Genomic DNA, 18,307 nt, shown 5'->3' with positions numbered 1-18,307 from the left:
ATATTTCATCTAAGTCAATGCTCTTTGTAGTGATGAGACGGTGGTTCCTAAGGCTTTTTGGAAAAAATAAAATTAAGGCTACCCCAAGCGAATCACTTTTTTCTGCGAAACCATCAGAAGATGGTGAGTTGTGTCCTTTTCCTTGTCAAATATTAAAGATTTTACTGCATGTTTTATGAAGTTGTTTTACCTTTAATAAAATATTATTTCAGAACTAGCTCATCCATTGATGTTAAAGCGCACCTTACGAATGACGCTGTATTCTTAAGTTCCCTTGTAGTCCCAGAAATTGTTACAACTTGTGCCAGTGCTATAGAAGAATATGGGATGGTGCATGGGATTTACAGGGTATCTGCAGCAACTGCCAAGATTCAAAGTTTAAAGTGAGTGCAAAACTTTACAATAGTTGCAGACCAGCATCACCTCAGGACCTGGAAAGGCATATAAAATGCATCATTGTAATGTTAAATTGAAACAACAACTTGTTGAAACTCCATCTCTTCGGGCCACAAGCTAAAAAGATAGTTTTACCACTCAGATTTACAGCTATTTTATCATCAATAATTTCAATAAAATATAAGCCTTGAGAAACTGTAATGCAGCTTCTAATGTATTTCTGAACATCAAAATAACCTAACTGATTTAGTACTACTAAATGAGTTACAATTATCCTTGCTCTGAACTAATAGTGACCTGATTATTGCTAGGTCAAAGTTCTCATCGACATCTGAAACAGTAGACCTCAAGGGAGAACAACCGCACACCGTTGCTGCAGTTCTCAAAGAATATTTCAGGAATTTATCAGGATCTTTACTTGGACAAGTTGAAGACATAAATGTAAAGAATGTTTCTGACAGTCTTTTCTTTGAGCATAGTGACTACCTGATTACCATCTAAGTTATTATACTTGTTGTTAGACATTACCATATTTATTGTCAATGTTTCACTACTACATTTATTGTTAGTGTTTCATTACTATATTTATTGTCAATGTTTCATTATTATATTTATTATTAGTGTTTTATTACTATATTTATTATTAGTGTTTTATTACCATATTTATTGTTAATGTTTTATTATTATATTTATTGTTAGTGTTTCATTACTATATTTATTATTAGTGTTTCATTCTTATATTTATTGTTAGTGTTTCATTACTATATTTATTGTTAGTGTTTTATTACCATATTTATTGTTAATGTTTTATTATTACATGTACATTTATTGTTAGTGTTTCGTTACTATATTTATTGTTAGTGTTTTATTACCATATTTATTGTTAGTGTTTCACTACTATATTTATTGTTAGTGTTTCAATACTATATTTATTGTTAGTGTTTGATTATAATATTTATTGGTGGTGTCTAATTATTAATACCGTTTTATTATTACACTCAAGTTAGTATTGATTTGCTGTAGATGTTGTTATTGTTATATACCGGTATGTTTATGCTCCTAACTAGGGTTGAACATACAAACATCTGCTATATAAACGGCAAAAAATCTGTCTGTATATTTGTGTGTGTGCGTGTTTGTCCACTTTATTGAGTAGTCTTTCCTTTTTTTGTTGTACGAAGCGAACTGAATTAGTAATGTGAGCACGTACTTTTCGGACTATTAGACGTTACTTTTTTCTGATGGTTCAAGCCATGCGGCTTATATAAGGATGTGGCTATTCTGTAGTTTTTTTTTCCGCCGCTAGGGCGCATTAACCGGAATCTCCAGTTAGTGCGCCTCTATACATTACCTATTCATCGTTTTCCGGTTTCACACAAAATGACAAAATAATTACAACTCTATGAATTTTTTAGCTCTATGACGCGCGATGCTTTTTTGTCCTTGCCGTAGTAGGGCTAACTTGTTTTTGGCAAAACGATATCGTCAATAGACTCTCTCGATATTAGAGTTTGGCGATTAAATTCTATTAACTCTATGAAACACGATGCCTTTTTGCGTTTTTGTGAACCTCTATTTCTGGCTTTCCGTTCAATTGCTAAATCGCCGTAAAGGTTAATACTTTTCACGCGGAGAATTGTATTAATGTATCTCGAGTAGGAATAGCCTCAAGAATCTAGATTCTCTCACCTTCGATCAGAAAAAGACACTACAATTCTCATTTCTGCATATCGTCGTACCAGTATCGTCGTATTCAGAGTTTTGATGGATAGCTGTTGGTGGAACTGTAACTTTTTTATACAAACACTTCTATGCAAGAATTGATATTATTAATTCAACATATTCAGAATTTTTATTTTGTTTTCTCAGTTCGTATTAATTGTATCATCGCCGAATCATCTCTTATTGTAATCATAGCAGAACAGACTCAATTTAGCTATTACTTGCTAATTATTTCATTTATATATTTAAACCTTTTTATGGTAGTTTTATTTTTTTAATTTATTTGACCTGCACAAAACATTTTTCTCATGATATGAAGTTTAAAAGTTGTTTGACAAAGTTTGAAGAGCTTTACAGTTGTTCTTCGGTAGAATGGCAAATGCTGTTATATGTTAAATACAAATCAATTTTCTGTCCACAGACTTTTTTATTACCCGGGCAACGCCGGGTTGTACAGCTAGATGTATTAGCTTACACATCTTTTCTTGTAAACCTAACCAATTAGTTTTTCATAATTAATTTCATATTTTACAACAAACATTTGTAAGATTACGGTAAAATCTATCGTGTAAGATTGCAAGTATCAGTTATTCCTCACTCTCCTATACTTACATACATTTACATACTTTGAGAAATATATATATAGATATATAAATTTACATTCTCTTTTTACATTTATAAACTTCTTATAACTTTTGAAGTTTATAATATAAGTTTTTTAAAGTTTGTTTCATCGTCGTTATTATTTCAATTTGCATTCTTTTAAACATAATTTGAGTATCGTGTTTGAAGTTTAAACATTAATTATTTTCCTATCACTGTTATTATTAATTAACTGGTTTCCAATCTTTATTATTAGTATTATTTTTTTATTTAACCATTTTTGGCAGACAATAATCCCTTTTACCATTGTTTTATTTTTTTTAATTTATTTGACCGGCACAAAACATTTTCCTCATGATATTAAGTTGAAAAGTTACAGTTGTTTGACACAGTTTGAAAAACTTTACAGTTGTTTTTATTTTCTGTCAAATTATTTCAATTACACAAAACACTTTTCTCATGATATGTAGTTTGAAAGTTAAAATGGCAAATGTTGTTATATATGTTATATACAAATAAATTTTCTGTGCAAAGACTTTTTTAAAACCCGAGCAACGCCCGGGTACAAGTACAGCTTATGGTGTAAAATAGCAAGCACAAGCTTAGCAAGTACAGCTTATGGTGTAAAATGTTGAAAAAATAATTTACCAAAGTTGTTTTCTCACCTTGGAACAGATTAAAATTTACATAATTTTATTTTAATGGAAAAATTGTTTCGGAACTCGAACAACTCGGTTTTGAACAGCCTTCTGGAACGGATGTTCGAGAACCGAGGTTCCATTGTACGTTATTAAAAGATATGTCACTGAAAGTTATGAAATTTTAAATTTACATCGTTTGAAAACCTTTGGTTGTTTTATTTATTTTTAACCTTTTCCTCATGATATGAAGTTTGAAAGTTATAGTTGTTTGAAAAAGTTTGAAAAGCTTTACAGTTGTTTTATTTTCTCTCTTAATTCATTTCAACTACACAAAACCCTTCTCTCATGGTATGTAGTTTGAAAGACTGAATGGTAAATGTTGTTATAGATTGAATACAAATCAATTTTCTGTCCAAAGACTTATTTTATTACCCGGGCATTGCCGGGTAGCACAGCTAGTGTCTATATAGATAACAAGTGTTGATTAGTCCATTCAGCCTCATTGACTAGTGGAAATAAGTAAATTATGAATTTAGTTAAAATTTTAGGTTGAGGGAGGCTTGGATGAGCTGAAGCACTATATAGAGAATTTACCATCATCATATTACAGGTAATCAGTTCACCAGCCACCCATAGTCTACAAAATAGACACTTTTAGGTTGGGGTGTATAGGAATATGAAAGTAACATCTTGGAGTATTATAGATCTAAATGGGTATTGGCCTTTGAGTGTAGATAACTCTAGAATTGTATACAACTTTGAGTTTAAAAGTCAAACATTTACAAATGGTCCAACAAAAAGTTCCCAACCACTAGCACAGCCTATTAAGAAGCTGATATCCTTGAATAGATACTATACTGTAAACTACCTTGCCCTCTCCTTCCTAGTTTGACTAACCAATGAGAACGATGATTATAAATGTCCCTGACATTCCCTGATGTTTCTTCAGCGACAACATCAATATGTTATACTTGCTGTGTATTACCTTTATCATCTTCATACACACCTTCCTGAATACCATACGTTTATATATGTAGCTGTTGGTGATATAAAGGTTATATATACATGTAGATAGAAAAATGTTATTCTGTTATCTTAGTCACTCAACTATCATTAAATATACTTTTAGAACAGCAAAGTATATATTTGGGCACCTTGCAAGGCTGTCCGCTCAACACACAGAAACAGGAATGACTGCGTCCAACCTGGCTGTAGTCTGGGGCCCTAACTTGTCAAAGTAAGTTTGCTCCTAGAATAATTTAACTATTACACAGCTCCACAGAGCCTAAAATGGTGTCAATCTAAGTGTCTAATTTTCACTTCAACTGGATTACATCATCAATTTGGTTACTGTAAATATGGTCAATGTCTATTTTAGGTTTTAATGTAGACTTAGCTCTTAGTATAGTTGATTCAAGTTCATTGCTTAATTCCTTTTAGGTATTATATTTTATGTTTATTATATTCAGATTGTTAATTCTACATAAAAGTTTGTTCAAAATTATAGCATCAATATCTCACTGCATGACCTGCCTTTTACCATGCATCACTTGTGAATACTGGACTAATATAAATTTCACCTGACCTAGGATGAAAAACACAACAGAACCATTTAAGTTAAGAAAGGCTTTGGACAAACAAAAAAACATAGTCCAGACCATTATTATCAACTATGATGTGATTTTTCCATCAACACCTCTTCAAAATTCTACTGCATCCGTTTCAACCACTCAAATCTCTTCATCATCCAGAGTACCACAAACTACCAGAAATTCCATTACATCCAATAACTGTGTACAACATGACTGCCAGGTGTCAAGTACAGGTTCGGAGATTGCCCCAAAGCGAGCACTAACAATGGCCTCCTTACCGACGACTTCTACACCAACCTCGATTGAAAAGCCTGCTACTAGCTCTTCCCCAGTAATAAGTTATTCTGTGAAACGATGTTTGCCAGTGGCTCACTCCGCACCAGCCGTCTTATCTGATAAGACTAGAGCATCTGTTGCCACCTCCGACTCTCTCTCCGAGTTACCTCCATGGCACTACCAGCCGTACAAGGAGACGCCTCCATCTCCATCCTTCGATTCTGGTATTTATATACATTTCTTTTCACTTAAATCTATAACAGGGCAATTACACTAGCTAGTGCTGAGAGCCAGGAACAATGTCACAGATGCTAAATAGGTCAAGGTCAATCTACCAGTTGATAACAAACATTTGTAAATGTTCGATGATACAAAAGATTTAACAAGTGATACAAGAGTGACCTATGTTCTATGTTAAAGTTGTTATGCGGATCATGTATCTGTTTCTGTATTACAAAGACTTAACAAGTAGTTTGACACTTGGCCTGCTTCAAATTTTTACTTTTGTTTTCACTATAATTCTGCCAACGGAATTAAAATATTACCTGCTATATAAATACGTGTATATAATGTTCCAGGAGTGAGATTTTTACCCAAGTATGACACACCAATCGATGAAGTGCTTCTGGCTATCAAGAGAAGACAAATGATAATTATACGAAAGGCGTGCTTTCCACCAGGATATTATCTCAAAGTTTCCCTGATATAGTTTGTGGGGAGGTGCAAGTGAAAGTCATTGTTTTATTCATTAAAGTATTAATGTTTTTGTTAAACACGACAGACACCGTTCTCTTAGAATAGGAACTGTACATAGTTGATTTTTTTCTTGTATATGTAAATACATTGTTGTTATTGTTGCTACTACTGTTATTATTATTATTGTTATGTTATACTAGCGCTGCTGGTAGTCATAAAAAGCAACGTACAGCCAACTGTAGTAACAACAGTTCACTCGTACCTTTACACAATTATACTGACCACTCTATCACAAACTCCCATTTTTTTTCTTTTCGAGGACATTTGGAAAAAATCAACAATGTTTCAGCTTAAAAGGGCAGACTTACATCTACTAGTTCCTATTTTTATGGATGACTCACTACAGAAATGGCACCTTCATAGAAATCTATCCGTCTATCTATATAGAGTGGTATGATTAGTACTGAATCAGATGATTTGATTGAGTAGCTATGTAGATTATTATCATAAAAATGAATAACTATGGCCAATTATGGACCTTGCATTTCTTCATAAAAAAAGTGAGGGACTCGCTTTAGTCGTAAATTACTTCCTTATCTGCTTACAATTTAAATTTTAAATCTTGATAAACGGTCTGGTGCTTTAATTACATTATTTAAAGTGAAATGCAAGGATAGCCTTGCACTACTATTGTGACAAGCCTACTTAAGCCGTGGATATACCAGCTGATAATCAGGCAGGTTCTGCTAAAGATCGTATCAGTCGATCATTGAAAATAAATGTTGATCATTTGCTGATCAGAAGCTTGCTAGATATTCAATCAGGTTTCCTATTGCTTGTGTTACATTGTCAGACAAATAGCCAATCAGAAAAGGACAACATCTATCAAGGGTAAGCTTTAGCTTTTGGATTCACTTAAAACACTTCAAAAAAGTGTTTTGTTAGTGCAATGTGTGCACAAAGTGCTGCAGGCATAAGATTTCTGTTGTTTCAAACAAATATTGCAATTACTACTTAAACGTAATTTTGACTAAAAATATTATTAAAAAGTTAATTATAGTATATCTATAATTGTGTATTACATGTTTACACTTTCTCATTTTTTGTAATTGTTCACTAGTATTATCAATTGTATAGAGAATTATCATAATCTTCAAAATATTTTACAAAAACAAATTACAATAATCTTGACTTTTTCGCTACGGAAAGGTTTTCGAATGGCGCGTATATCATTCACTCTGCCATAAAGCCTTTATAATGGCTCGCCTTAGTACTAATACAAATTACTAATACAAATATTATCTAAACAAGAACTATGATTACGGATAACGGAGTTAACGAGTCCACCAAAAAGTTTGCCCCAATAAATTTAGGATATTACATTATTAATTTTTCAAAAAAATAACCAGCTAGTTTTCCTTCTACTTGAACCATTTAATAAATATAAATTTTAATATATTTAGTTTGGATAAAAAGAATTGTAAACAGCAACCTTGTTATCAGATATTTCTGATAACCATAGTTTTATATTAGAGAATGGAGCTCTGTGTTTTAGTCAAACTGCAAAAGAGTTTACATTTTTAGCAGCTAGTTTCACTGAACTAAAAAAATATTAAACATGACTTTCGTTTGTCAAATGCATTGGTTCTTGTGCAGAATTTTCTGCCAATTGAAAAAAACTTTGTATTAAGGCTTCGACAGAATATCTAGCTTTTACAGCAAAGCTACAGAGTGTATGTCAGCTAAATCTTATGGCACGAATTCATTTTGTCAAAATGAGCAAAAGTTTTTGTCGTTAAAAAGCTATAAATATTTGATAGCTAAATATTGCCTTTTGAGCTATTATAGAATTCATAGTTGAACAAAAGCAGTGAGTTATGAATTACTACCTGATTAGTAGGTAAATGTTGAGAGTAGATAAGGTATTACGGTTAGAGACTCTGACAGGACTTACAATTTTTGTTAAATTCTCAACTCTATAGGTAGAGATAAGGAAGACCTCAATGGAGATCTAATCTGAAACACAAAGAGCACGAAAGTTTGGAGTGAGCATAGAAAGTACATAGTTACTACGCTGTTGGTATACAATTACATCTCTGTTAGTACACAGTCATTATTAAGTTAGTATACAGTCACTACTCTGTTAGTATACCGTTACTACTCCGTTAGTATACAGTCACTACACTTTTAGTATACAGTCACTACACTTTTAGTATACAGTCACTACTCTTTTAGTATATTGTGACTACTCTGTTAGTATACAATTATTACTATGTTTAACTTATTATTAACATCTTAACCGAGGGATGGTTTTGAAGCGTCAAGAGATAGCATTAGCACATACTCCTTGTAACGCTAGAGCCTAGCGTACTAACTTACAGGTACATATAATTATATAATAAAAATACTTTTAGTTTTTCATGAGTCGCATACAACTGAGTTGATTTATAAACCAAAAATAACTGCTAAATGGTAATTTTCACTGCCTTTAAAACTGCTAATCCCACTAATACTGCTACACACTTGAGGAAGAAAATAGAACATCAGGTAAATGAACACAAAAACAACAATGCATGACTAAACTGATATTAAATTTTCATCCTAGTATAAATATTATCGGATGAACTTCTTCACGGCAAAGAAGTTGTTTAACCATGCATCTACAGAGGAGACAACTTTGAAAGAAACTAATTGTTATATCTTCATGTTAAATGTGTGTTAAATATTCATTTTATTTATAAAGATTTATTTACGGATATTTCTTTTCCATAACTTAAGGGTGATTTCATATTCAATGACTGACATAATTTATATCGTTGTTAAAGAACTTTATCTGCAATTACAATGTAATTTATAGAATTACTCAAACAATTATAATGAGTGTTGTCTTTACTCAACCAATTATAATGAGTGTTGTCTTTACTCAACCAATTATAATGAGTGTTGTCTTTACTCAACCAATTATAATGAGTGTTGTTTTTACTCAACCAATTATAATGAGTGTTGTCTTTACTCAACCAACTATAACGAGTGTTGTCTTGTCGTATACATATGTACATGAGTTGTTGAACATCAGTTTATCGTTACAACCATTTTGAAGCAAAAAATTTTGAATAAAAAAAGTTTAATTTAATTGCCAATGCAAGAATATCTTTGCATCATTGGTTATAAATTATATTACTGCACACAAAATAAATCTAAATATATTTAAGTTCTTGGCAGCACCAATCAGTTTATAGTAATTATAAAACTATCAAAAGTGATTTTACAGCAGCCAAACGAAATAAATCCAGCTGCTTAAAGAAGAATTGGTTTTTATGAAAGCTGAACTAGGTTCAGAAACAGACCTCAGCAGGTTCAATGAACGCAACTTCAAAGTCATTGAAACTGTTCAGTTGGAATCAAAGCACTTTCGTTATGGCTAAATTACAATAATCACAAAATAAAAATGAATACTATATTTCAAGTTTATTAAAACACCTATTTATAGCATACAAACATTTTCATACAATATCTTATAGACTACAAACATTTATCCAGTGCTGAAGATTGCTAAGCATACAAATATATCAGAGTTGTGCTAAAAATAATGAATACAGTTCTATAATAGGTTTAAGACTAGCATGAACATCAAATATTTAAAAACTGACAAATACTCTTGTTAAAGTAAAACAGTAACATATTTAATATACATTTAAAAGCATATACGGTATACATGTTTTGGTGTCATGTGTTTTGTATACAAGTATTTACATGGGCACTGTTTGTGCTGCGAGACATTTTAAATGTACTCAAATAGTGAAGTATCTTTGTGTGTTAGCAATACTATGAAATACATTCCATTGTTGGAATTTTATCGAAAAGTGATGACATCACACATTGTTGTAACTACTGCCTGTACAAGAAACTAGACAGCGACTGCTCTCTTCATTCTGGAGAACTATTTCACTGCTTACCAAACTGCTATCTGCCATAACCTCACTAGTAAGCACTATTCCTTACTACTTGCTGTTCACAGCCTTTTTCAAGTTTCTTACTGTCTGTCCTCCGTATCAACTACATACTGGTCACTCTGATATTTGATCAGGGTCAAAACATGCTCTTTGTAGTGATAAGACAGTGGTTCCTAAGGCTTTTTGGAAGAAATACAACTAAGGCTACCCCGAACGAATCACTTTTTGCTGTGAAACCCTCAGAAGATGGTGAGTTGTGCACTTCTTTTCATAATGCATCACCAATTTGACCGTTGTATAAAATTTTCTCATCTATAATAAAGTATAATTTTAGAACCCACTGATGTTAAAACATACCTCACGGATAATCTTGTATACTAAAACCTTTTGTAGTCCCAGAATTAGTTAGAACCTGTGCTAGTGCTATTGAAGAATATGGGATGGTGCATGGGATTTACAGGATATCTTCGGCCGCTTCCAAGGTTCACAGTCTAAGGTGAGTACAAAACTTTACAATAGTTGCAGACCAGTATCAGCTCGGGACTTGGAAAGGCATATAAAGTGCATCGTTGTAATGATAAATTGAAACAGCAACTTGTTAAAATCCCATCTTTTCGGGCTGCACGCTAAAAAGATAGTTTTACCACTCCGATTTATGGCTATTTGATCATCAATAGTTTCAATAAAATATAAGCCTTGAGAAGCTGTATAGCAGCTCCTACTGTATTTCTGAAGAGTGAAACAACCTGTATCTGAATTTGATAGCAAGTAGTAGTCCGTACATTAATTCTAGAGCGTTGAGAGTGAGTTGAGAGTCAGCGTATTTTAATAGCAGGTGTTTTGACCCGGCATTAGATCAAGGAAAATACAGGGGAAGATTCTGATCCATTTTGTTTACAGTATTATAAAGGAAATAAAAGTTGCAAAAAAACTAGTAAATGAACTCATTACAATTCTTACAAAATAACTTTAGTTGAAGATATAATATATAGAATTACCTGTATGTAAATTACTCTAAGATTAAGACCGTCAGTCCAAATTCTCAAACAAGAAAAGTAGTCTTTAAACTTGCTTGAGTATTTCTCAAGTTTGACAAAGAAACAGTGGCAACTTTTTTAGGATAAAAGTTCTTAAATGAAGGTGAAAAGCTTTTGAGATAAGTTTACAATTTTGATAAGAATTGATTTTAGGTTTTCTTTTTCTAAACATAATTGTATTAGTGCGCTAACTGTAACTGTAATACAATGTTCCTTGTAGTTTGTCTACAAGTATAATGCGTATCTAACACACTTGTTTCATGCATAATCTAGTAGCGATTAATAAAACTATAATGCAATTTAAGACATAATTTATTCAAGCTTTTAGATATACATAACATTACTAGTACTAAAAGTCAATGTGTTTCACTACCACTAACTGTGATACAACTGTTTTCCTTGCGAGCTATTAGTGACCTGATTATTGGTAGGTCAAAGTTCTCATCGACATCTGAAACAGTAGATCTCAAGGGAGAACAACCGCACTCCATTGCTGCAGTTCTGAAAGAATATTTCAGGAATTTATCATCATCTTTACTTGGACAAGTTGAAGGCATAAATGTAAGGAATGTTTTTGGCAATCTATTCTTTGAGCTGAGTGACTACCTGATTACCATCTAAGTTATTATACTTGTTGTTAGTCATAACCATATTTATTGTTAATGTTTCACTACTATATTTATTATTAGTGTTTTATTATTATATTTATTGTTGGTGTTTCATTACTATATTAATTATTAGTGTTTCATTACTATATTTATTGTTAGTGTTTCATTACTATATTTACTGTTAATGTTTCATTACTATATTTATTGTTAGTGTTTCATTACTATATTTATTGTTAGTGTTTCATTACTATATTTATTATTAGTGTTTCATTACTATATTTATTATTAGTGTTTCATTACTATATTTATTGTTAGTGTTTCATTGCTATATTTATTGTTAGTGTTTCATTACTATATTTATTGTTAGTGTTTCACTACTATATTTATTGTTAGTGTTTCATTACTATATTTATTGTTAGTGTTTCATTACTATATTTATTGTTAGTGTTTCATTACTATATTTATTGTTAGTGTTTCATTACTATATTTATTGTTAGTGTTTCATTACTATATTTATTGTTAGTGTTTCATTACTATATTTATTGTTAGTGTTTCACTACTATATTTATTGTTAGTGTTTCATTGCTATAGTTATTGTTAGTGTTTCATTACTATATTTATTGTTAGTGTTTCATTACTATATTTATTGTTAGTGTTTCACTACTATATTTATTGTTAGTGTTTCATTACTATATTTATTATTAGTGTTTCCTTACTATATTTATTATTAGTGTTTCCTTACTATATTTATTATTAGTGTTTCATTACTATATTTATTGTTAGTGTTTCACTACTATATTTATTGTTAGTGTTTCCTTACTATATTTATTGTTAATGTTTTATTACTATAGTTATTGTTAGTGTTTCATTACTATATTTATTGTTAATGTTTTATTACTATATTTATTGTTAGTGTTTGATTACTATATTTATTGTTAGTGTTTCACTACTATATTTATTGTTAGTGTTTTATTACTATATTTATTGTTAGTGTTTCATTACTATATTTATTGTTAGTGTTTCACTACTATATTTATTGTTAGTGTTTTATTACTATATTTATTGTTAGTGTTTCATTACTATATTTATTGTTAGTGTTTCACTACTATATTTATTGTTAGTGTTTTATTACTATATTTATTGTTAGTGTTTCATTACTATATTTATTGTTAGTGTTTCACTACTATATTTATTGTTAGTGTTTTATTACTATATTTATTGTTAATGTTTTATTACTATATTTATTGTTAGTGTTTCACTACTATATTTATTGTTAGTGTTTTATTACTATATTTATTGTTAGTGTTTCATTACTATATTTATTGTTAGTGTTTCACTACTATATTTATTGTTAGTGTTTTATTACTATATTTATTGTTAGTGTTTCACTACTATATTTATTGTTAATGTTTTATTACTATATTTATTGTTAGTGTTTCATTACTATATTTATTGTTAGTGTTTCATTGCTATATTTATTGTTAGTCTTTCATTACTATATTTATTGTTAGTCTTTCATTACTATATTTATTGTTAATGTTCCACTACTATATTTATTGTTAGTGTTTCATTACTATATTTATTGTTAATGTTTTATTACTATATTTATTGTTAGTGTTTCATTACTATATTTATTGTTAATGTTCCACTACTATATTTATTGTTAGTGTTTCATTGCTATAGTTATTGTTAGTGTTTCATTCTTATATTTATTGTTAGTGTTTCATTACTATATTTATTGTTAGTCTTTCATTACTATATTTATTGTTAATGTTCCACTACTATATTTATTGTTAGTGTTTCATTACTATATTTATTGTTAGTGTTTCATTACTATATTTATTGTTAGTGTTTCATTACTATATTTATTATTAGTGTTTCATTACTATATTTATTGTTAGTGTTTCATTACTATATTTACTGTTAATGTTTCATTACTATATTTATTGTTAGTGTTTCATTACTATATTTATTGTTAGTGTTTCATTACTATATTTATTGTTAGTGTTTCATTACTATATTTATTGTTAGTGTTTCATTACTATATTTATTGTTAGTGTTTCACTACTATATTTATTGTTAGTGTTTCATTGCTATAGTTATTGTTAGTGTTTCATTACTATATTTATTGTTAGTGTTTCATTACTATATTTATTGTTAGTGTTTCACTACTATATTTATTGTTAGTGTTTCATTACTATATTTATTATTAGTGTTTCCTTACTATATTTATTATTAGTGTTTCCTTACTATATTTATTATTAGTGTTTCATTACTATATTTATTGTTAGTGTTTCACTACTATATTTATTGTTAGTGTTTCCTTACTATATTTATTGTTAATGTTTTATTACTATAGTTATTGTTAGTGTTTCATTACTATATTTATTGTTAATGTTTTATTACTATATTTATTGTTAGTGTTTGATTACTATATTTATTGTTAGTGTTTCACTACTATATTTATTGTTAGTGTTTTATTACTATATTTATTGTTAGTGTTTCATTACTATATTTATTGTTAGTGTTTCACTACTATATTTATTGTTAGTGTTTTATTACTATATTTATTGTTAGTGTTTCATTACTATATTTATTGTTAGTGTTTCACTACTATATTTATTGTTAGTGTTTTATTACTATATTTATTGTTAGTGTTTCATTACTATATTTATTGTTAGTGTTTCACTACTATATTTATTGTTAGTGTTTTATTACTATATTTATTGTTAATGTTTTATTACTATATTTATTGTTAGTGTTTCACTACTATATTTATTGTTAGTGTTTTATTACTATATTTATTGTTAGTGTTTCATTACTATATTTATTGTTAGTGTTTCACTACTATATTTATTGTTAGTGTTTTATTACTATATTTATTGTTAGTGTTTCACTACTATATTTATTGTTAATGTTTTATTACTATATTTATTGTTAGTGTTTCATTACTATATTTATTGTTAGTGTTTCATTGCTATATTTATTGTTAGTCTTTCATTACTATATTTATTGTTAGTCTTTCATTACTATATTTATTGTTAATGTTCCACTACTATATTTATTGTTAGTGTTTCATTACTATATTTATTGTTAATGTTTTATTACTATATTTATTGTTAGTGTTTCATTACTATATTTATTGTTAATGTTCCACTACTATATTTATTGTTAGTGTTTCATTGCTATAGTTATTGTTAGTGTTTCATTCTTATATTTATTGTTAGTGTTTCATTACTATATTTATTGTTAGTCTTTCATTACTATATTTATTGTTAATGTTCCACTACTATATTTATTGTTAGTGTTTCATTACTATATTTATTGTTAGTGTTTCATTACTATATTTATTGTTAGTGTTTCATTACTATATTTATTATTAGTGTTTCATTACTATATTTATTGTTAGTGTTTCACTACTATATGTATTGTCAGTGTTTCATTACTATATTTATTGTTAGTGTTTTATTACTATATTTATTGTTAGTGTTTCATTACTATATTTATTGTTAGTGTTTCATTACTATATTTATTGTTAGTGTTTCACTACTATATTTATTGTTAGTGTTTTATTACTATATTTATTGTTAGTGTTTCATTACTATATTTATTGTTAGTGTTTCACTACTATATTTATTGTTAGTGTTTTATTACTATATTTATTGTTAGTGTTTCATTACTATATTTATTGTTAATGTTCCACTACTATATTTATTGTTAGTGTTTGATTATAATATTTATTGGTGGTGTCTAATCATTAATACCGTTTTATTATTACACTCAAGTTAGTATTGATTTGCTGTAGATGTTGTTATTGTTATATATTTTTATGCTTCCAACTAGGGTTGAACATACAAACATGTACATGTATATAGAGATAACAAGTGTTGACTAGTTCATTCAGCCTCATTGACTAGTGGAAATAAGTAATTTATAAATTTAGTTAAACTTTTAGGTTGAGGGAGGCTTGGACGAGCTGAAGCACTATATAGAGAACCTACCATCATCATATTACAGGTAGTCAGTTCACTAGCCACCCATAGTCTACAAGATAGACACTTTTAGGTTGGGTTGTAGGAATATGAAAGTAACATCTTGGGGTATTATAGATCTAGATGGGAATTGCTCTTTGAGTGTAGACAACTCCAGAATTGTATACAACTATGTGTTGGGTTTAAAGATCAAAAATTTCAATTTGGCCAAATGGAAAAGTTCCAAACCACTAGCACATGAAGTAGTGGCTGTCCTTGAAGAGATAGTATACTACTGTATAACTTACCTTGCCTACTCCTTACTGGCTAATGGACAGACCAATGAAAATTGATTCTTATAAATGCACCTGATGTCTTATCTGGTTTCTAGTCCCCTCAGTGACATCATCAATATGTTATACTTGCTGTGTATTACCTTTATCATCTTCATACACACCTTCCTGAATATTATATTTATATATGTAGCTGTTTGTGATATAAAGGTTAAATAAAAATAGAAATATGTTATTCTGTTATCTTAGTCACTCAACTATCATTAAATATACTTTTAGAACAGCAAAGTATATATTTGGGCACCTTGCAAGGCTGTCCGCTCAACACACAGAAACAGGAATGACTGCGTCCAACCTGGCTGTAATCTGGGGCCCTAACTTGTCAAAGTAAGTTTGCTCCTAAAAGAATTTAGCTATAACACAGCTCCACAGAGCCTGACATAGTAATTTCCACTTCAACTAGATTATATCATCAATCTGATCACTGTTAATATGGTAAATGTCTATTCTACGTTTTAATGTAGAATTAGCTATTAGTATATTTGATTCAAAATCATGACTCAATTCTTTTTAGATATTAATCTTTTATTTTTTTGTTGTATGCTAAAAAAATATTTGCTGATTTGTTGGCGACATTTTGGTGTGTATGATCCTTTTTTATTTAACCAAAACATAAAAGAAGGCGTCATACCTCGAGTTAAGAATAAGCAGGCAGCTAAGGGGCTGTGGGAATAATAGTGAAATACTTAGCAAATATCTCATAATTTATTGAGAGAAACTCAAAACTGGAAAGGCTGTTTTTTACTATTACAGTTTTATTCTAGTTCAATTGTAAACTCTACATAAAAGTTGGTTACAAATCATAGCATCAATATCTCACTGGCATGACCTGCCTTTTACCATGCATCACTGGTGAATAGTGGACTAATATAAATTTCACCTGACCTAGGATAAAAGACACAGCAGAACCATTTAAGTTAAGAAAGGCTTTGGACAGACAAAAAGACATAGTCGAGACCATTATTATCAACTATGATGTGATTTTTCCATCAACACCTCTTCACAGCTCTACTGCATCTGGTTCAACCGCTCAAATCTCTTCACCATCCAGAGTACCACAAACTACAAGAAATTCCATTACATCCAATAACTGTGTACAACATGACTGCCAGGTGTCAAGTACAGGTTCGGAAATTGCCCCAAAGCGAGCATTAACAATGGCCTCCTTACCAACGACCTCTACACTAACCTCGATTGAAAAGCCTGCTACTAGCTCTTCGCCAGTAATAAGTTATCCTGTGAAACGATGTTTGCCAGTGGCTCGCTCCGCACCAGCCGTCTTATCTGATAAGACTAGAGCATCTGTTGCCACCTCCGACTCTCTCTCTGAGTTACCTCCATGGCACTACCAGCCGTACAAGGAGACGCCTCCATCTCCATCCTTCGATTCTGGTATTTATATACCTTTCTTTTCACTTAAATCTATAACAGGGCAATTACACTAGCTAGTGCTGAGAGCCAGGAACAATGTCACAGATGCTAAATAGGTCAAGGTCAATCTATCAGTTGATAACAAACATTTGCAAATATTCAATGATACAAAAGATTTAGCAAGTGATACAAGAGTGAATTAAGTTCTATGTTAAGGTTGTTATGCGGATCGTGTATCTGTTTCTGTATTACAAAGACTTAACAAATAGTTTGACACTTGGCCTGCTTCAAATTTTTACTTTTGTTTTCACTGTAAATCTGCCAACTGAATTAAAATATCACCTGATATATAAATATGTGTATATAATGTTCCAGGAGTGAGATTTCTACCCAAGTATGACACACCAATCGATGAAGTGCTTCTGGCTATCAAGAGAAGACAAATGATAATTATACGAAAGGCGTGCTTTCCACCAGGATATTATCTCAAAGTTTCCCTGATATAGTTTGTGGGGAGGTGCAAGTGAAAGTCATTGTTTTATTCATTAACGTCTTAATGTTTTTGTTAAACACGACAGACACCGTTCTCTTAGAGTAGGAACTGTATGTACATAGTTGATTTTTTTCTTGTATATGTAAATACATTGTTGTTATTGTTGCTACTACCGTTGTTATTATTATTGTTGCAATATGTTATACTAGCGGTGCTGGGAGTCATAAAAAAGCAAAGTACAGCCAACTGTGGTAACAACAGTTCAATCGTACCTTTACACAATTATACTAACCACTCTATCACAAACTCCCATTTTTTTTATTTTTGAGGACACTTGGAAAATTCAACAATGTTTCAGGTAAAAAGGGGCAGACTTACATTTACTAGTCACTATTTTTATGGATGACTCACTACAGAAATAGTACCTTCATAGAAATCTAATTATCCGTCTATCTATATAGAGTGGTATGATTAGTACTGAGTCAGATATTTGATTGAGTAGCTATGTAGATTATTATCATAAAAATGAATAACTATGGCCAATTATGGACCTTGCATTTCTTCATAAAAAAGTGGGGGACTCACTTTAGTCGTA

At 30.2% G+C, this 18,307-nt stretch overlaps 2 protein-coding genes across 2 annotated transcripts; both read left to right on the top strand.

Annotated features, from left to right (window-relative positions):
- Positions 1 to 5,171: 5,171 nt before the first annotated feature.
- On the top strand, positions 5,172 to 5,947 carry LOC137385897 (uncharacterized). Its single transcript, XM_068072499.1, has 2 exons — positions 5,172 to 5,454; positions 5,809 to 5,947. Exons 1-2 carry the CDS (start codon positions 5,220 to 5,222, stop codon positions 5,937 to 5,939), a joined length of 366 nt encoding a protein of 121 aa, XP_067928600.1. The 5' UTR covers positions 5,172 to 5,219; the 3' UTR covers positions 5,940 to 5,947.
- A 4,372-nt stretch (positions 5,948 to 10,319) lies between these two features.
- On the top strand, positions 10,320 to 17,725 carry LOC137397262 (GEM-interacting protein-like). The gene is made up of 6 exons (XM_068083575.1): positions 10,320 to 10,375; positions 11,348 to 11,477; positions 15,480 to 15,541; positions 16,068 to 16,175; positions 16,738 to 17,240; positions 17,595 to 17,725. Exons 1-6 carry the CDS (start codon positions 10,320 to 10,322, stop codon positions 17,723 to 17,725), a joined length of 990 nt encoding a protein of 329 aa, XP_067939676.1.
- The last annotated feature ends 582 nt before the right edge of the window (positions 17,726 to 18,307 follow it).

Source organism: Watersipora subatra, chromosome 1, assembly GCF_963576615.1.
Source record: "Watersipora subatra chromosome 1, tzWatSuba1.1, whole genome shotgun sequence".
Lineage (NCBI taxonomy): Eukaryota > Metazoa > Bryozoa > Gymnolaemata > Cheilostomatida > Watersiporidae > Watersipora > Watersipora subatra.
Note: the sequence above shows the minus strand (reverse complement) of the source record. Positions and strands in the feature narration are given on the sequence as shown.